This window comes from Chelonia mydas, chromosome 1, assembly GCF_015237465.2.
Source record: "Chelonia mydas isolate rCheMyd1 chromosome 1, rCheMyd1.pri.v2, whole genome shotgun sequence".
NCBI classification, from domain to species: domain Eukaryota; kingdom Metazoa; phylum Chordata; order Testudines; family Cheloniidae; genus Chelonia; species Chelonia mydas.
The window spans coordinates 262,974,379-262,997,585 of record NC_057849.1 but is presented as its reverse complement, the minus strand read 5'-3'; the positions used below and the strand labels follow the sequence as shown (position 1 = coordinate 262,997,585).

The window sequence follows — 23,207 nt, the reverse complement described above, 5'->3', positions numbered from 1 at the left end:
CAGGTTTCAGAGTAACAGCCATGTTAGTCTGTATTTGCAAAAAGAAAAGGAGTACTTGTGGCACCTTAGAGACTAACCAATTTATTTGAGCATCCGATGAAGTGAGCTGTAGCTCACGAAAGCTTATGCTCAAATAAACTGGTTAGTCTCTAAGGTGCCACAAGTACTCCTTTTCTTTTTGAAAATATATTACCTCACGCACCTTGTCTCTCTGTTGAAATCAAGTGGAAAGACAGAGGGATCAATCTTGACCCCATCGTACGTAATAAATGGCAAAATTCTCACTGACTTTAATAGCAGACGGCCCAAAAAGAGAAGAGTTTCATAGAACAGCAATAGTAAGGTATCCACTCAAGTGAAAGAAAATCTGTAAGGGATTTTAAAATTGAGTATGTTCCTTTAAAAAAAAACAACAAAAAACCAGAAAGTCAAGAGTGATCTTTCCTGGTTTTCCTGGATCATTTTTTGTTGTCAAAGGAGATGTATATTATGAGCAATCAGATCTTAATCGAAAGCAGAGATATTGAATCCTTTCCCTCATGAATTACTTCAGAATATTAGTTAAACAGGTATTTAAAAGTTTGCTTCATATTTGTTTTGTTAACAATCTGACTCAAAGTTCCTTTCTCCTTCTACTGCTCTGATCTTTGTCTCTTGATGTATCAATGTCAGTAGCACTCCACTAACCAAAATCTGCCAAGATAAAAAAGACCTGAATTTCTCTTGTTTAAAAACAAACAAACAAAAAAAAACACAAAGGGGGAAATTAACAGAACCCTTTCAATCATTCTTTTTTCCATTAAGAAAAGAGAATCAATAAGAGCAGAAACTCACTTTACCTTCTACAGTTCTCCTTTAAAGCTATTCTAGTTTGTAAGTTTAACTACATATTTCTTACCTTGCAGTTAGTGACAACAGTAGTTTCATTTAAGATATTAAAATCTATCACCTGTCCTGTATCTAAACTGCTGCAGAAGCAATTTTTCCCCCTTTAAATCTTATTTTCAGAATTTCTCAAGTGCCTGCTACCCTACTCACCCCGACCCTTGGCTGAGTTGCTCAAGTGTCTTTGATGCTATACCACAGAGCAGCGAGTCTCAGTTGTTTTCTCCTTAATGCAACGGATGTGGTTACTTGGTTGTGTTTCCCTAGGTTGTTTTGTGGCTGAACCAATAATATCCTCTTCGCGGCTGCGGAGAGGGATTTACACCCATCAGTATCAGGGTACTTTGCAGTCTACCTCTCCCCCATAAAGCGCAGCACAGAGATTTCAGCACAGACGCGTTTATGTCAGGGACGCCCAGGGAAGCAGCGAGCGGGCAGAGGGGCGACCCGGTGCCGCTCTCGCTGCCACTAGAAATCCCAGAACAAAGTCCCCGCCAGAGCCCACAAGCGGCAGCGCAGCTCGCGGGGCGCTAGCAGCGGCTGGGCGGCGAGACCCGGGGTGGGGTGGAGAGACTCTGCACCCCCGACCCCGTTGTGCCTCCCCGCCCGTGCGGACGCAGCGCCTCCTCCCCCAGGTAAAGCTACAGCAGGTGCAGAGCCGCAGCCTCGCGCGAGAACCGGAGGCGGCGACTCTTCCCCGCCTCCCCCCCGGCCGGTCCTCTCAGGGCTTTGCCTGCAGTGTCATGGCGGAAAGCGGAACTGAACACCACGTGTGATCAGCCCTCTCGCGCGAGGCGCACGGCCTCCCCGCGGCAGCCCTGCGGCTGTGGCAGGCGCCCGCCCGGAGTCCTCCTGCTCCCCATCATGCAGAGCGCACACGGCCCGCCGCTCAGACTCTATGGTAAGCACAGGTGAGCCGCCCGCCCAGGAGGCGGAGGCGGGGCCGGAAAGAAGATGGCGACGCTGGTGCTGGATAACGGCGCCTATAATGCCAAGATCGGCTACAGCCACGAGCACGTCAGGTGAGACCCCGGCACCGCCGCCGAGAGCCCGGTGCCCGGGCGGCTGCGCTGCTCGGCGCCACGCACGGAAAAGAGCCGCCGCCGCCGGGTCCCTGCTCCCGAGAGAGCCTGGGAGGGCGGCCCGTGCCCCTCAGGCTCCGTTGGTCTGTCGGCTCTAGCTCCGAAAAGTGGCGAGGCGGCTCCTGCTGCAGGCCCGGGCCCGGCCTGTCCCCCTGCGCTGCGGGCTGCCGCTCGGCCCCGCAGGAGGAGCCTGTGAGCCCGGTACATCCGCCCCGGTCCTGAGGCTGCGGCCACGCCGCCTCTCCGAAATTAAGCGTGAGAGTTGCGATTTCTGAGTAAAGTTGTGCCCGACTCACGGGAACATCCAAGGCTGGAAATAAAAATCCTGCCAGGTCAATGTTCTGTCCCCAGATGTCCCACCGCCCAGTCGCAGACTTTTATGTTTCCCGAGGGGTAGTGGGCTCTCGAGACCCCGCCCCACTCCGCCTCCCCCAAAGCCCTGTCCCCGCTCTGCCCCCTTCCTGGAGGCTCCCCACTCCCGCTTGCTCCTCATTGCCCTCCCCCAAGCGCCTTCCCCAGCGGCCAGGTAGCTGATTGGAGACCCTGACCCCAAACAGCTGTGGCTGGTGGGTGCTGAGCACTCCCTGTTTTTTGTCCCTGAGTGCTTGAGCCTGTGCTCCAGATCATTAGTCAGGATTAATTTTACCTAGAATGCGCTGTGGCAGCTGGGGCTCCTGCTATCAGCCAGGCCTGCTCCTTAGTCTACCTCTGGCGGCCGGACCACCTGCTGTCAGGGTGACAACAGGAGCCACAGCCACTTGGGGGTGACTGCAGGAACCCCTCCTCATGAAGTCCCTGTGAGGTGAGGCGCCTGCTGTCAGCCTGCCCCGGGACAGGGCAGGCTGACAGCGGGAGCTCAGGTAACCACGTGGAGAGGCTCCTGCTGTCAGCCAACCAGGGATGACAGCAGGAGCTACAGCCTCCTGGGGCTACTGCTGTCAACCAGCCCTGGTTGATCTGGGCTCCCTGCTTTCAGCCTCAGCCAAGGGGAAGCCTAGGTTCCCGAATGTCAGCCTGGGAAGTGAGAGAGGGGACCCCACTGTAGCCTCCCCAGGCCTGGGGAGGGTGAAGAACCCTAAGAGGAGCAGGGGTGAGGCTGAGAGGGTTGAATTAGGACCTGGGGACTGAAGTGACGAGGATGAGGGCTGATGGGGTTGGAGGGCTGTATTAATAGTGAGTTCTGAGCTGATGGGGTGAGTGCTGGGAGAGTGAACTGAGGGCAGTGAGGTTTGATGGGTTAGGGGAGGTGATCTAATGGGGCAGTGATGATGGGGGCTGGGAGGTTGAACTGAGGTGGGTTGGGTGGAGACAGGATTAATTGCTGGCAGGAGAGGGGTATGTGAGGGCGAGGGCTCTGCAGCAGGAGCCAAAATCACCTTATCCAATACATGTGGGAGAGTGAGCAGCAGTACTAATTGTCACATGCAAATACCTGGGGATGGGTAGGGGGAGTTCAAAAATCAAGAGACTGACCTAAAAACACAATGTAATCTTTTTTTAAAAACCTCATGATTTTTGGGCCAATTTCATTATTTTTGAGGGTCTGACTCATGATTTTTGATCTCATGAAGTTGGCAATACAGCTGCTGCTGCCTGCGTCGCAAGGGGAATAAGTGCTGCGGCTGCGGCAGCCCAAGAGTGGGAAGGCTAGGGTGACCAGGTGTCCGGTGTTTGACTGGAACACCTGGTTGAAAAAGGACCCTGGCAGCTCTGGTCAGCATTGCTGACCGGGTCGCTAAAAATCCGGTTGGTGGTGCTGCTTAGCTAAGGCAGGCTAGACCCACCGCACTGTGCCCTGGAAGCGGACAGAAGGTCCAGCTCCTTGGCGGGGGGGGCATGAGGCTCCACACGCTGCACCCGCCCCGAGCATCAGCTCCTCGCTCCCATTGGCTGGCTGGCCAATGGGAGCTGGTCCCTACGGGGGAGAGCAGTGCGCGCCATGGAGACTCCTGCGTCTCCCGCCCTTCCCCCCTCCCCCAGGAGCTGGACCTCCTGGCTACTTCCAGGGCGCAGCGCAATGCCCAGGACAGGCAGCCAGCCAGCCTGCCTTAGCCCTGCTGCGCTGCTGACTGGGAGCCACCCGAGGTAAGCCCATGCCCCAAACTGCTGCCCCAACTCTGAGCCCCCATCCAAACCCACAGCCCCCTCCTGCACTTCAAAACCCTCATCCCTGGTCCTACCCCAGAGCCCTCACCCCCCTGCACCCCCATCCACACCTTGAACCCCTCATCCCCAGCCCCACCCCAGAGCCCCGATCCCCCCAGTCTCAACCCACAGCCCCCTCCCGCACTCTGAATCGCTCGGCCCCACTCCCTAGCCTGGCGCCCCCTCTTGCTCCCCAAACCTCTCATCCCAGCCCCAGCCCAGAGCTAGCACCCCCAGCCCAGACCCCTCACACCTCCCACATCCTAACCCCCGCCTCAACCTACAGCCCCTTCCCACATTCTGAATCCCAAGGTCCCCACCCCCAGCCTGGAGCCCCCTCTTGCACCCCAAACCCCTCACACCCAGAGCCCACACCCCCAGCCAGAACCCTCACCCCCCTCCTGCACCCCAATTCCCTGCCCCAGCCCAGAGCCCCCTCCTGCACCCTGAACCCCTCATTTCTGACCCCACTCCACAGCCTGCACCCCCATTTAGAGCCCTCATCCCCTCTGACACCCCAGCCCCCTGCCCCAGCCCCAGACCAGTGAAAATGAGGGAGGGATGGGGAATGTAGTGAGCGGGGGGCGGGGCTGTGGGGAAGAGGCAGGGCTCGGGTGTTTGGTTTTGTGCCAGTAGAAAGTTGGCAACCCCAGGGAAGGCTGAGGAAATTCCCAAAGCAGGAAGCTCCCTTCTTCTTAGGTTTCACACAAAGTGTAGCAACAGCTTTCACACCCCGGTACCGGAGAGCTGCACCAGGAAAGCTTCAGTTAGTTAACCCTGTACCTTGCCAACTAAAATATATCTTCCAGAAAAAGGCATCCAGCCTTGAAGACATCAAGAGATGGAGATTCCACCATTTCCTTGGCAGTTTGTTCTAATGGGTTAATCACCTACGCTGTTTAAAAAAAAATAAAGTGGAGGGAATTTATTTCTAATTTGATTTTTTTTCTTGCTTTAATTTCCTGTTGTTATTGAATATGGTCCTTATCTTATAGCCTTAAGTGATCTTTTCTTGCATCCTAGGCTCAGACCATTGAGTGTTGGGCAACTGCTTCAGGCCAGTTTGCAACAAAAAAAAAATGTGATTGTTAAGGAAGGAAAACGTTCTTAACCTGTGGTTGGAAGTTTCTGTAATTTCATTTAGCACTTACTGTTTGATTCTATATGTTGTCATTGGCAAGACAATAAAACAATCTTGTGGTGTTGCAGTAACCAGGGTAACTGCTACTTTCTAAAAAATACAGTTACAGAATATTATGGAAAAGGAAGTATTTATGGAAATGATGTGAAAATGCACAATATGATTTTTTTTATATCATATATGATATGATGTGCAAGAAAACATTTTTAACTTTTTTTCAGTGTTATTCCCAACTGCCAGTTTAGATCAAAAACAGCACGTTTGAAAACTTTTACAGCCAATCAACTGGATGAAATTAAAGATCCCTCCGGACTCTTTTACATTCTCCCTTTTCAGAAGGTAATTAAGATGCTTTATAGTTTTAGCAATGCAGTCTGTTAAAGGCTGTGGGTTAAGCAATATTTATGTTTATTACATGCAATATGCTACAACTGTAGAGGCATAAATAATATTTAAAACAAACATCAGATACAGCAGTGTAGCTTCAATATCAAGCATGAAGTGTGGCTTCCATAACCTGCCACCAGATACTAATTTAGGAAGCGTGATTCATATTATGGTAAACTTACTATGCAATAATTTAAACTAAATGATAGAGAACAACAGAGGTACAGTATCACTTATCTTTGGATCTTCTTGCTTGTAGCTGCACAACATTTACCCCTTTAAATAGGTTTGGAAAGGCTTCCATAATCTTAAAGAAGAAGCTCTTATTTCTGAATTTTGTTAGATTATCAGTCCATCTAACAATTACTGATGGAAGCCTGAAATTTTGCAGATTTGAAGTAGTTAATAAATATGCAATGTTGTCTAATAAATAATGTCTTCCTTCCCCCCCCTCCCCCCCTCAAAACTTCCACAGGGTTACTTGGTGAACTGGGATGTTCAGAGACAGGTTTGGGACTACCTTTTTGGAAAGGAAATGTATCAGGTAACTAAAACACTTAAGATACAAAAATCTATAAATACAGATTCAAAACAATTAATAGAAGTAATATAAAAATATTCAAAATCACAGATATAATGGTGAATTCACCAATTATTGAATTTTGTAGGCGTATTCAACAAGGACTCACACCTAAAATTTAGAAAATTGAGTTACATATCATTTTGAGCTCAGTTCACTCAGGCCATGACTCTGCAAACTAGAGCCCATGTTTAACTTTACTCATGCGAGTAGTTTTGGTGACTTGAGTAGGACTAGTCACCTGAGTAAAGTTAAATGTGTGTTTGCAAGATTGGCGCTTCAGCTAGTAAAAGTTACTTGATAATTGTTTTCATAGACTTAATTAGTAAACTTACTTGAAGAGCCAGGTTTTGTTGCATGAAGGAGACAGTTACAAAAGTAGAAGAAGGGCTGAGATTTACATTGTGACAGTCTCTTGTAGAATCAAGTAGCCATTTTCTGCGTATTAATTTCTCATTTTTATGACGAATAAGTTGAATTTATAAAGTGTATTAATAGAATATTATTTTGCTCACCACACCAACATGGTTTAGCACGAAAAGAGTGTGAGCGACTCTAGCCTTCATTTTTTTTTCATAAGAAATAAATACAATGTTGTTAACTCATAAAGCTGGTCTTTACAGTACTTAAAGGGGAAGATGTTGGGAGCCGAAATAACTCCTCAAAATATCTCTTTGTATAGATTTGGGTGGGGAAATTGGGCTGGTTTAAGATTTTAAACTACTGGGTTCATTAAGGATACTCATTATTGCCATGGTTTTGGTACTGGTTTGCAGAGTGAGCACTAAAGAAAGGAACTGTTGACCTGTGTGTTCTAGTTCCCGTTGAGTCCCGTTATGGTGAAAGCACCTTAGTGAAGGCCTGTTTTAGAAAGTCTGAGAACTGAGTAAGTGCAGAAAGAGCAGGGGTGAAATCCTGGCCTTACTGAAGTCAGTGTGAGTTTTGCTGTTGACTTCACTGCGGCTAGGATATTATCCAGGTTACTAGAGGAGCCAAGCTTCTATACAAGTGGCAGTTCTGAAGATAAATTGTCTCCTGTAGTTAGTAGGACTAGGTTAAAGTTTCTTGTATACACTTTAAATACTCTTTTATTATTACCCATTGAAGTTTAGAAGAAAGATAAAGGTATAGGTTATTCTTAAGAGCCACAACATTAAAAATAAGGGCACTGGACAGGGAAATGAAGGAATTCTGTCCTGCCCTGAAAAATTTTAACACGTGATGTAGCAGTGACAGTGCACATACTGTTTCTTGTTAGTTTTTTTTTCCCCCCACAAACCCGTGTGCCACAAGCAGCTAGTAGCAATGATATCTATAATAGGCCTGGGGGCAATTTTATAGAGCATGGTGGTTGTTACATACCACAAAATGTAAGTAGTATGGATAGTGGTTTCTAAAATGTTGTTTGGGAACACAACTTTTTTTTTCCGCCCCCCAGGTGGACTTTGTAGATACAAATATTATTATTACTGAACCTTATTTTAACTTCAGTTCAATACAAGACTCTATGAATGAAATTTTATTTGAAGAATATCAGTTTCAAGCAGTTCTTAGAGTAAATGGTGAGTATATATTTTGTTGCTCTGCATTAATGTGCTCCAGGCTAACTTCCCAATTTAAAAATAATGTGCCAGGAAAATTACTTCATTTATTTCCCTGACTCTGTAGAGCAGTATGTAACTTTTTATTTCTCTAACCTATATTAAATTGTGCATACACATTTAATGTTTGTTCTATATTCCTCTATATTTATGATACTTTAGTGAGAGGATTCTGATATGTAACAGCAAGAAACACAAAGTGAAATAGGGGGAAAATCAGTGTAGGTAGAAAGTCACTTTTGTGTTGAAGCTCCTTTCTGTCAGGGTTCTGTTTTTAAGTTGGCTTCTGATGACAAGAATGTTTGAGACTTCTTGAGATGAGGTAGTATGTGAAAGAGACTGCACTACTGCTTGTTTCTTGGCTAGATTTGTATGGAGTTTCTGACAGTTCTCATTCACTTTTCGAAGTGGCCCATGAAATACAGTGCTACAATTATATAATACATCCTATCCTGCAGAACACATGAAATTGGTGACATGACTCATCATATAGTGCCCTTTCTGATGATGATATAAAAGTAGGGGAGGGATGACTTGGCAGTGCATGTGAGGAGGGTCTTTGTAAGCAATTCAGTCACGTTTTAGATAAACTCTAAACAAAATTCAGTACTGGTAGTGTTATGCTGAAATTATAGGAAAGATGTGTTGGTTTCTTTTTTTAAAACTGGCCTTGAAATAATAGTCATCTGTCTTAGACTTGAACATATAAAATAAATGTTTTACCTTTTTCTGGGGAATGTTTTATAGTTGCAGTTTTCTTTGTTTCTGAAAAATATTTCAAATATTCAGGGGTCACTGAACATAAACTTAATATAAACTATTCTTGTGAATTTATTACACATAGGACACTGGGGGCATGGTCATCTTTTATTGACATAAATGGGAGCAGAATAAATAAATGGGCCCTGTGTTTGTATGTTTCCTCTTTGGAAGTACAGTAGAACCTCAGAATTACGAACATCTTGGGAATGGAGGTTGTTCATAATTCTGAAATGTTTGTAACTCTGAACAAAATGTTATCGGTGTTTTTTTCGCAAGTGTACAACTGAACATTGACTTAATACAGCCTCACAGATAAGGTAAGAAAACTCCTAATGCAGAAATTACTACCAGTCAGTACCACAAATACTCAATGGAAACTTAGGGGACGGACAGTGTGGTTCCTCAGACCACTTTTAATTCTTTTTTGAAAATGTCATCTTGAGATTGTCAGTTCTTTCAAGTGGGAAAAATAATATTTTGTTTTGCATGCTCTCAAGTGGATTTCTTTACATGTATTTTAAAAAGGGAATGCAATGGAACTGTTAAGAGCTTTAAACAAGATCTTAAAATGCCAAAGGGAATACCACAATTAAAAGATGGGATAGAGATTTATTTCCTTATCTTGATGCTTTTCAGTTTAAATAAATGCAAAGAAGAATCTTTTTGTATACATAGTGAAGACCACTTGTAATCTCACTTTTTCAGAATTTTTTTAGTTTAATGAGGTAAATAATTATAGAATTCAAATACTACCTCTAACTGAAAATGTAGCTTCCTGGTCAAGGAGTATGTGTGGAAAGCTGTATAATTGTTGTACAACAAGCATTTTAAAAGGTATGCTTCCCTTCCAACATCCCCCATTGAGTTTGTATAGTGTTTCTATTAGAATTGTTGTCACATTCCACCCCAGGAGTGACTGTATTTCAATACCTGATTAAGTTACTCCTTTATATAAAGCACTGTGGGAATGAAAAATAACCTGAAAATTGACCAGCTAGACAAATTGATACTAGAAATATGGCATACATTTTTAATAGTAATTAACCATTAGAACAATTTACCAAATGTGGTGGATTCTCCATCATGGACAGCCTTTATATCAAGGTTTGATCTTTTTCTGAAAGATATGCTCTAGGAATAGTTTTTGGGAAGTTCTGACAGGAGGTCAGACTTGATCAAAACAGTCCCTTTTGGCCTTGGAATCTATGAATCACCTGGGCACACTGCAGAATCATTCTACGTGGATTTTTGGGAAGGACAGAGCTGGATAAAGTCTGTTATATTTGAGAGAAGGTGGGGTATTATGTTTGATTAATTTTGGCAGTGGGTGAAATTACGCTACTGGAGCTATTCTGTATTGAGTTACCAAAGATCTGCCAAAGGCACCTAAAATATGGGATAGATACTATATCTATTTAGATACATTTTAGATTTATATATAAATATGGGTTGGCATTTTTGTGTTTCAGCTGGGGCTCTCAGTGCACATAGATATTTCCGGGACAATCCATCCGAACTATGTTGTATCATTGTGGACAGTGGCTACTCCTTTACACATATTGTACCTTACTGCAGAAGTAAAAAGAAGAAAGAGGCAATTATTAGGTAAATTGCCTTATTTCTTTAGGGGTGGCTTTTTTTGATACGTCTGAAGCGAATAATGACTTTTTTTTATTTATTTTTTTTTTTTTTAAGGATTAATGTGGGAGGAAAGCTCTTAACCAATCATCTAAAGGAGATCATCTCTTACAGGTAAAATGTGCTAACTTTAGACACTTGAGGCCTGGTCAGAAGCCAATTAAAGTCAATGGACGTCTTTTAATTAACTTAAGTAGGGGTTTAGGATTAAGCCCTTTTTGAGGAAGAGGAAAGCCTGTAAAATGACATCTTGAGCTTCAGCTACCATTTTAACACCTTAAGACTCTAGTTCAGCAAAGTACTTAAAGTAGTTGCATAATATTAAGGATGTCAGTAGTCCCATTCAGTGGCATTACTTGCGTGCTTCAAGTTACACATATGCTTAAGTACATTACAGAATCAGGCCCTATGACTTTTTTTGAGATGTCGTCATAGTAATAAAGCTATAGCCAGATTTCCACTTAACAAATAAGATGGCCCAGCTCTGAGAAATTGACAGTTTAATTCCACTTGAACAGTGAGTAGAATTCACTAAGGCAGTGTTTGCAGGAAGGTTCTAGATGGGTTGTGGGGCCCTAGGTAAACATACACTTCCCCAGCCCCGTGTGGAGGAGATGCCCTGGGAGGAAGGGGTGCAGTCAGAGAGTGAGCCTGCCTTGCAGTCACCCCATAGTAGTGGCTTCTGTCCCATTGGGCTGGGCCTGATGCCCCGTTCTGGGTGTTGTGACCAGGTGCATGGGGTTGCAGTGCCACTCAGGTCTGGCTCTGCTGTCCCTCATCCATACCACTCGCTCAAATACCAATTGGCCAGAGTGTAGCCCAGTCCCACAAGGCAGGTGCTGCTGCTGCAGAGAGCGTGTGGCAGGCTCATTCTCCAACCTCTCCTCTTTTGGGGTCTCTCTTCTGCACTGGGTGGGGATTAGGATTATGGTGCCAGGGTGGAGATGTTTATATGTAAAAAAGAGTCGCAAAAAAAGACAAAAGGCAGTTGGTGAGTCACCTTAGTAAAAAGTGTGGGAACCACTGCACTAAGGCTTGCATCCTGTATTGTGATCTCCTGTAATGGACCCTTATGCCTGTGCAGGCGTCTTTGCTAGGAGAACCGGATGCAAGATCGTGGCCACAGTTCTTAGTGTTGATGGCTTTATGTTGTTTGGATTAAAGAGTAAATCATAAGGTCTTTACTATCCAGATGTTCAGAACATGGGACATATTATTTTTGTAGTTTTGCATTTATTGAATTGCATCACAGCTGATTTATTAGAATACACATAACTGTCATATAAAATTAAAAACTTTAAAAAGTACCCTCTCATTTCTACATGTCAAAACTGCTTATATGTAAGTTAATGTAAACCTCTACATATTAAAATGTTAACTTCTTGCAATTTAAAAACTGTAGGAACTGACCAATAGTGAAAAAGAATAATTATAAATACTATATGTTCAGGGTGATCTGTTTTCTAACTCTTCTTAATTTTTTTATAGGCAGCTACACGTTATGGATGAAACTCATGTAATTAATCAAGTGAAAGAAGATGTATGTTATGTGTCTCAGGATTTTTACAAAGATATGGAGATTGCTAAGTAAGTTTACTATATTGCCAAATTTGAAAGGAGGTCCAAGTAATCTAACTGGGTAGAGCCAAATCCTACCATCCGTATTCAGGTAAAACTCACCCTTAAGTCAAAGAGACTCTTACCTGAGTATGGCCTCCAGGATTTGGCACACTTTAGCTATGTTTTATTCTAAGTTTGTTGTCTTTTCCAGGTTGAAAGGGGAAGAAAATACAGTAATGATAGACTATGTTTTGCCAGACTTCAGCACAATCAAAAAAGGGTTTTGTAAGGTAATTATGACTGTCAGCCTTTTCTGAAATACTCTGTTTTCCTCTTCTTCCTTGATCGTGAGGGAGGAGGGGTGGATTTTTTTTTTTTTTTTTTTTTTTTTGTGGTACTGACTGGTAGTAATTTCTGCATTAGGAGTTAATGAGTAAAATTTTCCAAAAAAATGTAAGTGACATAGGGGTCCAAGTTTAACTAATTTTCAAAGTCATGTAGATATTCTCAGATATTTTATCCAACATTTGAAAATCAACTGTCATACCATAGGCTCAGTATCTCAATTTAACCCTGTATTTCTCATTCCAGTGAAAAATTTGAAGTATGTTATGTCCTAATTTTGATTACCTTCTCAAAACTGTTGCTTGTTATATGGTTATGATTAAGGCTACGATTTAGTCACAGGCATTTTTAGTAAAAGTCATGGAGAGGTCATGGGCAATAAACAAAAAGTAACAGCCCCTGACCTGTCCATGACTTGTACTATATAAATACCCTTAACTAAAACTTAGGTGCTCGGGGAGAGACTCCCACCACTGCTGCTCCGGGGGACAGGGCGGCCCGGGGACCAGCTGCCTGGGGCCAGCCGACCAGTGGCCGGTGTGGCTGGTCTAAAGTCTGCCTGAGCTGCTCAGGCAGCCCTGGGGTCAGCCACACTTGTCGGTGCAGAAGTCACAGAGATCACGGATTTTGTGACTTTCCATGACATCTGTGACCTTCCTGAAAGATTTGTAGCCTTAGCTATAATTAGGCATGGCAGAATTTGATTTTCATTTTTTTCTAATATGATTTTTAATGATATTATTTTTAACTTTTTATTTTTGCAGTTGGGAGTAGGGTTGGGGTTAGTGCTGACAGCATGGCTGCAGGGGGCTCCCTGTGCAGCCAAAGGGCCCAAGACACCAAAGCGCAAGGTGTGGGGGGGGGGCTGTGGTCGGCCTGGCCTGATGGAGCAGGGACCCCTGCCCAGAACTGTAAGCAGAAGGATGAGGCTCTGGCTGTGTGGGAGACCACCCCACTGCTGCGCAGTTCCTGCCCATATTCCTGGCTGGTGAGTGAGCAAGTGAGGCTATGACAGTGGAGCTGCAGAGGGCTCGCTGCATAGCTGTGGAGCCAGTGACATTGGATCCCTGCAGGCCCATGGTGTGGGGAAGGCTGGGGTCCTGGTGGGGCACAGCAGACATCCTGGGACAGGGCTGCAAGGAGGAGGACATGTCCCTGGCTGCTATTGAATGGCTCCTGCCTGGGGACAGAGCCATTCGAAATGACAACTCCTCCCCCTCCTCCTCCTTGCAGTCCTGGCTGGGCATCTCTGCTCTGTGGAATCAGGACTGCAGTTTTCCCTGAACCTTGTGCCTGCAGGGATCCCTTGTCACTGGCCTCACTCGCTCACTGGGCAGGAGCTGGTTCCCTGCAGCTGCCAGCTCATCCTACTCCTTGCAGTCCTAGCCAGGGGTCACTGCTTCATTGAGCCAGGACAACTGCAGCCTCCCACACACTTTGGGCATGCAGGGATCGGGTCTCACCGGCCCCACTGTTGTGCAGGGAGCCCTCTGCAGTTCTGCTGTCATGGCCCTCCTCCCTCACGCCCATGATAGTGGAGCTGCAGATCATGGGGCCAGTGACACCCAATATCAGCAGGTGCAAAGCGTGGGGAAGGCTGCAGTCCTGGCAGGGCAGGGCAGGGCAGAGCAGAGCAGAGACTCCCAGCTTGTAAGTGAGAGGGGTCTGTGCCATTGGGACTGCAGAGGGCTCCTTTCACTGCCCCAGAAGCCATTCAGCAGTTGTGTGGCCTCCCACACAGCCAGGGGCTTGGGCGCCACCTCCTTGCAGTCGTTGTGGCTAGGAGCCTCTGCTCTGCCTTGCCAGGACTGCAGCCTTGCCACTGTACCTTGTGTCTGCAGCAATCAGGTGTCACCAGCCCTGAGACAACACAGGGAACCCCCTCACTCACTCCTGTAACAGCAGGGCTGCAAAAGGCTCTCCTCGTGGCTAGTGACAACCGATCTCTGGAGGTACCCCAACTGTTAGTGACTATTTTTCTTGTTGATTTCAGTATTGTTTATTTCAGTGTATCAGCTGAAATGATGTTTGCTGACAGTTATCAATTTTACAATCGAATGCTGCCAAGCCTAGTTATATATAACTTCCTTGGCTGTAATTTAATAGTTCTATATCAAAGTGTAGTCATAAGGCACAATTCTGATTCTGATATCTTTCAGCTGTTTTCATATGCTATCCTGAGAAATTTTGCTACTTCCTAGAACTCAGACACTTACCTTGTAGGCAATATGTGTTTTGGATGAATTTTATTAGCATGATTACCAATAGAAATTGAGATAATTAAGGAAGGGATACTGTCTTCCATTATAGTGTCCTGTTTCTTTTGTTCATAACTCACCTTTTAGGGTTGAAATTTTCCATGCCTGTACTCCATCCTAAGGCAATATATTTTTCACAAGGATCCAAATATCTTTTTTGAGTTATGATGGTGAAAAAAATGTTCTCCTGCTAGAATAACACAAATCTAATACTTAGACTTTGCAAAATTGCTTATTAGTAGCGTCATTTAGAGAAGTAGAGTAAAATTTTCGGAAGTACCTAAGTGTGCACTAATCTTGCTCAGGCAAAACTGCAGGTGTCAGTGCAGAGGCTGGAATGGGGCTCCCTCAAAAATGCAGCACCAAAATGCTTTCATGTTGACACCACTGTCTGCTCAGTATGGCAGTAAAAAGTAAACATCGGACACAATTCTCATGCTTAAAGACTAGAGTAAGGGATTACAAAGCATTCTGGAACAGATGTCCGCTCCCAAAGACTTGTGCATGATACATGACTCAATCTATAGAAGATACTACCTTCAAAACATCCATAACAGGTGAATAATATGTAAACTATGAGATCAGATAAAGTTGTTACTCTTGTGTATGTTCTTCCGTTTTTAAGAGGTAGTTATCATTCATGTCTGCCTAATTTAGCCAAGGGAAGAAATGGTGTTAAGCGGAAAATACAAGACTGGGGAACAAATACTTCGTCTAGCAAACGAGAGATTTGCTGTTCCAGAAATTCTCTTCCATCCTTCAGATATTGGCATTCAAGAAATGGGAATTCCTGAAGCCATTGTTTATTCAATTCAGAACTTGCCTGAAGGTATAGTGGTAGCAATGTTTTGAAATGTATTCTTGAAGTCTGAATATTTTTGTTAGAATCCAAAGTGTATCAGAAGCTTAGCATACTTTGTGCCAGGCATTAAGGAACTAAAAATTAATTAAAACTGCAACAGTTTTAACTCCTTGTGAATGTCCAGAGCTCTTTTGCAGTTTCCTGTAATATTTCCTGTTGTGGAAATGCTTGCTCACTCTGGTAAGCTGATTGGTTTCTGTTTGTGCTTCAGATAAAGTATAACAATATGGATGGAAACCTCATGAGTTCATTTTCCAGTACAAAACACAACCACATTGAATTCTTTCCTCTGAGGATGGAATCCTCATAGCTGCACTTGAACTTAATTTCATTTTTATTTTAAAATGCCTTTAGTGTTGGGGGAGGAGGGAATTCATGCTGGCCACAATATGCTGGCAAATGAGGCCACTGAATCTTAAGAATGAAAACTAATCACCCTTCTGGCTGTGTTGTATTCTGTGGAAGCAACAATTGTAACGTGCATTATCATGTTACTAGGTATGTAGATACATTTCTAATGAATATGGCCAAACTTCTGCAGGGGAAAATGTTCATGACTATGTGTTGTCACTTGACAGCTGTAGCATCAGAGCCACAAAATTACATTCATTCTAAAAATATGAAAATTAAAATCTCTTGGACGTTGATACTACTGTATTTCTTTCCCCTAAACTGGGCTGTTTGAGAGTGTTCATGAAATCCAACATTTTTTTAATAATAAATTTCTAAAAGACAAATTTTGAAAGCCACACAAAGCAGAGGGACACTAATGAAAGTTTTCTTATTTAAAAAGGGTGCAGTTCATCAAATACACCCATCACACAAGAAAACTAGTTTCACACTTGTGATTATCAGCTTATTAGTGGAGCCTCTTGATATGTGCACATTCTATGGCTTACAGTTATCCATGCAATACCCTTTCTCTAAATATAACCAGTATGTATTTAATATATGTAGAACATTATCTAAAGCATAGTTAAAAACATTAGTTTTAATTCTTGTCCACTTTAACTTAATGTTCATGAAGAAATTAGAGAATCTTAAGCTGTTATCACTAAATACATATGTTTTGGTTTTGTTTAAAGAAATGCAGCCTCACTTTTTCAAGAATATTGTTCTGACTGGGGGAAATACCCTTTTCCCAGGCTTCAGGGATCGAGTCTACTCTGAAGTTCGATGCCTCACTCCAACTGATTATGATGTTTCTGTTGTTCTGCCAGAAAAGTAAGTCCTAAACAATATAAATAAAAATGAATCTATTTTTCTGTTTGGTTCTGCTAACAGAATAGAAATTGTAAAGTAGAATTCCTTCTGTTAATTAAAGATGCTTATCTGTGTCATCTTTATATTCCATCATTTAACTTAATCTGTTCAAGAGGCCCAAAACTGAACCAGAAGGATGTTGTAACTCAGTACTTAAAGTGCATTTGCAGAGCTATATTGTGCTTGCTGCAATCCTGCAGACACTTACATGTGTGCTTAAGTTTACTTTTGTGAGTAGTTCCATTGAAATCAATGAAACCATCCACAGCAGCAAAGTTAACCAGTTGCATATGTGTTTGCAAGATCAGGGGGATTATTTTCACATCTCTTATTCTGAAGAATTCCTGAGTGTTATAAACATTATACATACCATGTCACTGATACCTGCAGCACTCCTGGGATTTGGAGAGTAGCAGCGGGGTGGATGACTGACAGTGTCAGGAGTTGCCAGGGCAGATATTCACCTCTCTTAAAATCATTATGGAATCATTAATGTCTGTGCAGAGTAGCGAGAATGTAGATTCAAAGTCTCATCCTAAAGATTCCCCCACCAAATAAATACATTGTATGGGAATTTTATCTACTGTGGAAGGATGGAAGGCCAGCTCGAATTTGAACCTTAGTTTTGAAACATTCCTCTCAACCAAATGCTTAAACACTGTATCATACCCACTGGCTCCAAACCAGTTTTGTTAGTACAAGCCATTCACCTTTAAAGAATAACTTGATCAGATTTTTTTTTTTTTTAAGTTAGCCTTGTAAATGTGAAGTGTGGTTTGTTTTTTTTTTTTTTTTTTTTTTTTTTTTTTTTAGAGGAAAACATTCTCTACCCATGGAAATTAGTTATTTGGCCTCTTTGAGGAACCTTAAAACATGATGATCAAATAACTGGTACATGTCTGATGTAATAAAACAGTTTTAAACGGAATCCTCTGTATTTCTGCTAAACGTGTGATCACTCTCCTATACAGTAACTCCTCACTTAAAGTCATCCCGGTTAACGTTGTTTCGTTGTTACGTTGCTGATCAATTAGGGAACATGCTCATTTAAAGTTGTGCAGTGGTCCACAATTATGTTGTTTGGCTGCCTGCTTTCTCCACAGCTGGCAGCCTCCCTATGCCCCCCCGCTCTCCCGACAGCACCTCCTGCCCGCCGGCAGACCCCACAGATCAGCACCTTCACCCTCCGCCTCCTGCCCGCAGCAATCAGCTGGCTTGTGACATTTAGGAGGCAGGAGGGAGGGGGGAGGAGCAAGGACTCCATGCACAGGCTCCCCCTCCCTCCCGTGCCTCCTGAACACTGCAAACCAGCTGATTGCCCTGGGCAGGGGGCGGGGAGGGAAGGGGAGCCTGCGCACCGAGTTCTCACTCCTCCCTCCTGCCTCCTAAATGCCGCAAACCACCTGATTGCCCCGGGCAGGAGGGAGGGGGGAGAAGCGAGGACTCGGCTTGCTGCGTTCAGAAGGGAGGGGGGAGGAGCGAGGACACAGTGTGCAAAGTAAAGGGGGAGGAGGTGGGGTGGGGAGGGGAGAAGAGGCAGGTCAAGGGTGAGGGCTTGGGGGAAGGGGTGGAGTGGGCGGGCTGAGGGTTGAGTGATGACGACCCTGACAGGGAACGCAGCTCTAAAGTGATTAGGGGAGTTGGTCATCTAATGACTTGCTATAAAGAAACTTACCAAGAAAAAAAAAAAAGGAAAGCAAAACAACAATCTCTAGATATGTTTTTTCGAGTTCAGAAAGTTCAGCAAGAGGAGCAGCCGGATAATCCATCCTCTTCCACTCTCTGACTCCACCACCTCAACCAAGCTTCATACTCAGCAATGATGATTGTAGTATTAAATTGCTTGTTTAAAATTGTTTAAAACTTATACCTGTATTAAATTGCTTGTTTAAACTGTATATAATGCCTTTTGTCTGGCAAAAAAAAAATTTCCCTGGAACCTAACCCGCCCTTATTTACATTAATTTTTATGCGGAAATTGGATTCGCTTAACATCATTTCACTTAAAGTCACATTCTTCAGGAACATAACTACAATGTTAAGTGAGGAGTTCCTGTATAGATCTGTGATCTAGCTATATAAAGGTTTTTTTGTTTAATAGAAATCCTGCTCTCGCTGTCATCTCATGAGTTCTGATACCAATTCACCACCATTCTTTGGCCCAATTAAGTTGTTCTGATTTCCTTAAATGGACACTGTCATTTTGTAAATATCACTTGCGTGAGGTATAGCACCAACAATGAACTTGTAAAAGTTTTCATCAAATATTTGCTGCTGAAGCTCAATGCAGGACTCACTCACCATTCCTAAAAAGTACATGGTTACCAATTTAAAATTTTCATAAACCCACTAAAAAGATCTGGAATACTCTGAACCAGGCCCCCACTGCATCTTTCTAATGAATGCAGTTTTTCAGCAGATTGACCTGATGTATAGGCATAATGTCTTGTGGCTAATTAGTGGTTGTGTCTAATTTCAAAGTAAAAGCCCTAAAATGATGATCTCACTTTTTCAAATTACTACATAATTTGAAGTATTTAAAACTAACGTGTGTGGTAACTTTTTTTCCCCCCCCAGCCCTATTACTTATTCTTGGGAAGGTGGAAAGTTGATTTCTGAAAATGATGATTTTGAGGATATGGTAGTAACTAGAGAAGATTATGAAGAAAATGGACACTGTATTTGTGAAGAGAAATTTGATATTTAAGTGCCACATTTGGATATATAGTGATACTCCACTATTTCACTTTGAATGGAACTTATTTGAACTACAAATTATTTTATGTAAATTAGAACTGTGTTCTAACTTTCTTTCCTATAATTAGGAATGTACAATGAATTAGTGCAAATAACTTTATTTTCACAGATTTTAAACTACCACTGAAGACTAATATGTTATATATCACCCTTTGTCATTTTATCTTATTAGATTCTGTCCTTACTAAAATTTTTCAATAATGGTGTTATTTTACTTTAAAAAAGTGTTTAAAAAAAACTGTTAATGGCATGAAACAAAAATATTTGAAGATTAGTGTAAAACAATTGTATAGAAATGAAGCTTTAGTCTAAATTTTATTTTCTCTTCCAAGATGAATGCTATTGTCTTTTACTGAAATAGTATGCAGAATAATCTGCATCAAATACTCTTTAACCTGGAGCTCATTTTAACATATCCTGGGAGGAAAAAATCCTATGAAAGTCTTACTCTGACTGGTTGAAATTATCTCAGTGAATGGTTAAACAATGGTTAAACTCAAAGTGTAATTATTCTAGTGTGGACTGTATCCCAACTTTCTGAATACTTTTCTTTTTTATAAGTTTAGGGTAAGGCTATAGAGCAGCGATTAACCCTTTGCACAGCTCCCATATGTAGTTTAGAAAAAACAATTCAGTCTCCAGATTAACTTCTTTGTTAGCCTTCCAGCACTGACTCTAGCTCTGCCTTTTATTTTGAGTACTGGACTCACATTTGAATATTAAATTATAAAAAAAAAGTTTGAATTGTATATAGTTCAACAACATCTCAGGTCTCTATTTTAATCCTTGTCCTTCCATACCTCCCCCCTTTGTTCTCCCTTGCTGTTGCATTTAATTTAGATAGTTAACTTTCAGATATAGACCCATCAGCTGTGTCAAGTGCCATGAATATCTGCTATAGATGTGTTAAAATTAAACATACTTCCAATTGGCCTTTGCAAAACATCTTAATCTAACTTTCTCATGTAATAAATAATTTCATTAATTTGAAATGGCGTATATCCTGTTTCCTTTTTTTTTTAAAAAAAGAAAAAACTGCCTGGACTAGGCTACACTTTTGCATTTTGCACGCAATATATTGTAGCATTCTTTCCTTGCCCCATCTCAAGTATTGTATGTACCAGAAAGGAAGAGGATCCTTGGTTACTGAACAGAGTGCATGGGACTTTACAACAAAATACTAGAAGTGATTTATGGAACAATACAGTAATGGTAGAGTGAGATCTATTAATTTAATTCTGTTTAAAGAACATAAATGTCACTAAGATGGACTCTGATCTTCAGAGAGATATGATCCATTTGAGGTGGTGAAAGGGTGGGCTGTTAGTGGAAATGAGGTGGCAGAGTTTTAAGACTGGAGTGGAGGGGAAAGAGTGAGAAGGAGATAAAGTAGAGTTTTGGGGTTTTTTTAATTGAAGTGAAGATACATTTACCATTGAAATAAACTGACATTGGAGGCCAGGGCATAGGCAGTTGTGAGCCAGATCTAATGCTGGAGCAGCCAGCGTGAATAGTGGACACACCCCAGGAAAGGCACAGCACTAAGAAGTCCAGGGCAGTTCTCCCTACTTCTCATGAGGCTTGGAACAGCCAAGCACCCACGTGGGGTGCAGTAGGTGCGAACCACAGCACCCATGCTAGGCCTGGAGGGTTATTCCATCTCCACCTCCTGCATGGGGAGGTGCTGTTCGTTTCTCACCCACGGTACTGGCTGCTGGGCAGGTAAAAGGGAAGTAACTAAATGATTCAATAGAGCTCTGAGTAGCATCAGACTATGATTAGTGATTTAAGCGACAAGGCACTATGAATGATTACCCAGTGAGGCTAAATCAGTTAGCAAAAAAAATCAAATGGGTAGGAATCAGATGGTCATATAAGCATTCAAAAAATTAGACATCAATTACAAGGAAGCATGTGGCTACCATTCAATGACAGACAATTGCAAATAGGTGGATTAACAAGGCAAGCAAACCTTAAAGTCCAGAAGAGTCAGCCAAGAACTACAGCGTGGGGAGACAAGCAGGGCTTAAGTGATGGTGATTTCCTGTCAAAACTAAAAAGTCTTAAAATACTGATTCAAAGGCCAGAATTTGTCATATTTGATGCACTGCCTCTGGGTGGCAAAATGTTTTTTGGCTCTTGACCTTTTAAAGGGAGGGGGCAGGACTCTGCAGAAGATGGAAATGACATGGCAGAGCAACTCGTGGGCCACTAGCTGGGTCTGAAGATCTGGGTTAGGTATCTACATACTCTGTAGGGTTTCGTTGTGCCTTCATTCAGAATTGCTACTTTATACAACTTGTAGTTAATGCTATTTAAGAGCAGGCACTTGGGGACAAAACAATGACAAGACGAGAATAGCAAAACCTCTGTTTCCCCAAGGAGTCAAAGTGGGAATCTAGGCAGGAACATTAGATTCCATTTTAAAGTGTCTTCCACAGCTCCATTTTATGTGCAGCCTAAGACTTCATTGAGTTCTGAATTAACAAATCTGGTTACAAGGTGAAGGTTAAACTGCATGTGAGAATACTTTCTTCTACCAAGTAGTTACAGAACACAGTCTCACTTAAGATCTTAAACATAGTAAGTATGCTAGATATTTGAAATTTTAAAGTGTGTAGTTTGTGGATATCTGGTATGATCTGCATTTGTAAGCGGATAATGTCAGGAGTGGCAGAAATGAGTTTTAGGTGAGACTTCTAAAAAATTAGGAAATGTAAAAATATTGTTTCCATAGCAATAGGTACTCGGCCTCTTGCCAGCAGCAGAACGTTATCCGTCACGAAGGCTAAGTTTTTGTCATGGATCTTTTTTGTAAAAGTCATGGACAGGTCATGGGAAATAAACAAAAATTTATGGCAGCCTGTGACCTGTCCTTGACTAAAAAAAGTATCCCTGACAAAAGTGATAGGTGGGTTCAGCGGTGCAGTGTATGGGAGCTCTGGAGTCCCCCTGGGCTGGGCTGCTGTGGGGATCCCCTTGTCTGGGCAGATGGTAGCTGCAGGGTCCCCCAACTGCTGGCTCTGGCTGCAGCTGAGCAGCTCTGGGGAGTCCCTGCTGCCCACTGGGAAGATGCACCGGGTCCAGCTGGGTGCCGCAGCTGGGCAGCTGCACGGGGTCCCCCGCCCAGGTTTGGGGCTGGGAACTGTGAGGGCGGGGCTGGTTGGGAGTTCCAGCTCCAGGGCAGAAAATGTCACAGAGGTCAGTGGAAGTCACGGATTCTAAGACATAATTGTAGCCTTTTCCATCAGTATTGAGAGAAGCTGTTCTTATAAGCTCTCATTCTTTCCCCAGCACCACCACAAAACTGCAAACAAGTGAAAAGTCCTTACTTTATTCTAATTAACATATTTGGTAGCTGCCATGGCGGGAGTACATTCTCACTAAAAAGATGCAAAGGCAGTATTCCTTAACTAGGTAGTTCTGCCACAAGTATTGGTAAAGATAGTTGATAAGCACTTTTAAAAGTCTAATATAGTTCCCTTGAATGCTGGTGTATGGTTGAAATTATAGCAATTATAACAATTACTGATGGTGAAAAACTGGAAGTGTACTAACTTATTTTTTGCCTGGCTCCCTTCCCCCAATTGAACCCATCTTCCTACTTCATTTAGAAGAAAGCCTCACAATTAACACTGGGAGACTGCTTTTTCCTCCCCCACAGAGGACATGGCTCAAATGTTGTAGGACCTTGCTAAGTGCCGAATTGGGTAAGGGCCTGATTTTCACAGGCTGAACACCAAAACTGCACTATAAAAGAATAAACAGGAGTTGTAGGAGCTCAACACCTCTGAAAAATGAGGCTCCACTAATATAATATTCTCAATGGCCAAGATGTTACATAAGATTAGTTCACCCCACTGCTCGGTAGGAACAGTAAGTTCCTACAAAGGTAAAGCAGACCTTAATTTTGAAATTAAGTGTCAAAGCAAAGCCACTGC

The 23,207-nt window shown here is 43.0% G+C and overlaps 1 protein-coding gene across 7 annotated transcripts in view; it reads left to right on the top strand.

Moving 5' to 3' along the window:
* The first annotated feature begins 1,566 nt into the window (after positions 1 to 1,566).
* The window catches only part of ACTR6 (actin related protein 6), a 40,090-nt gene continuing 18,449 nt past the window's right edge, over positions 1,567 to 23,207 (top strand). For 2 of the 7 annotated variants that reach the window (XR_005223135.2, XM_043545451.1), the window contains exons 1-10: positions 1,768 to 1,907; positions 5,475 to 5,592; positions 6,116 to 6,184; positions 7,659 to 7,782; positions 10,053 to 10,188; positions 10,279 to 10,335; positions 11,710 to 11,808; positions 11,993 to 12,071; positions 15,042 to 15,213; positions 16,332 to 16,470. Coding sequence is in view for 6 of the 7 variants with exons in the window: in XM_043545451.1 (XP_043401386.1) it covers positions 1,840 to 1,907; positions 5,475 to 5,592; positions 6,116 to 6,184; positions 7,659 to 7,782; positions 10,053 to 10,188; positions 10,279 to 10,335; positions 11,710 to 11,808; positions 11,993 to 12,071; positions 15,042 to 15,213; positions 16,332 to 16,470 (1,061 nt within the window). In the remaining variant the exon portion in view is untranslated. Of the gene's footprint in view, positions 1,908 to 5,474; positions 5,593 to 6,115; positions 6,185 to 7,658; positions 7,783 to 10,052; positions 10,189 to 10,278; positions 10,336 to 11,709; positions 11,809 to 11,992; positions 12,072 to 15,041; positions 15,214 to 16,331; positions 16,471 to 17,322; positions 17,972 to 19,086; positions 20,259 to 23,207 lie in introns of those variants that run through there. The other 5 variants (XM_043545454.1, XM_037884345.2, XM_037884323.2 and 2 more) reach the window with 4 other exon arrangements.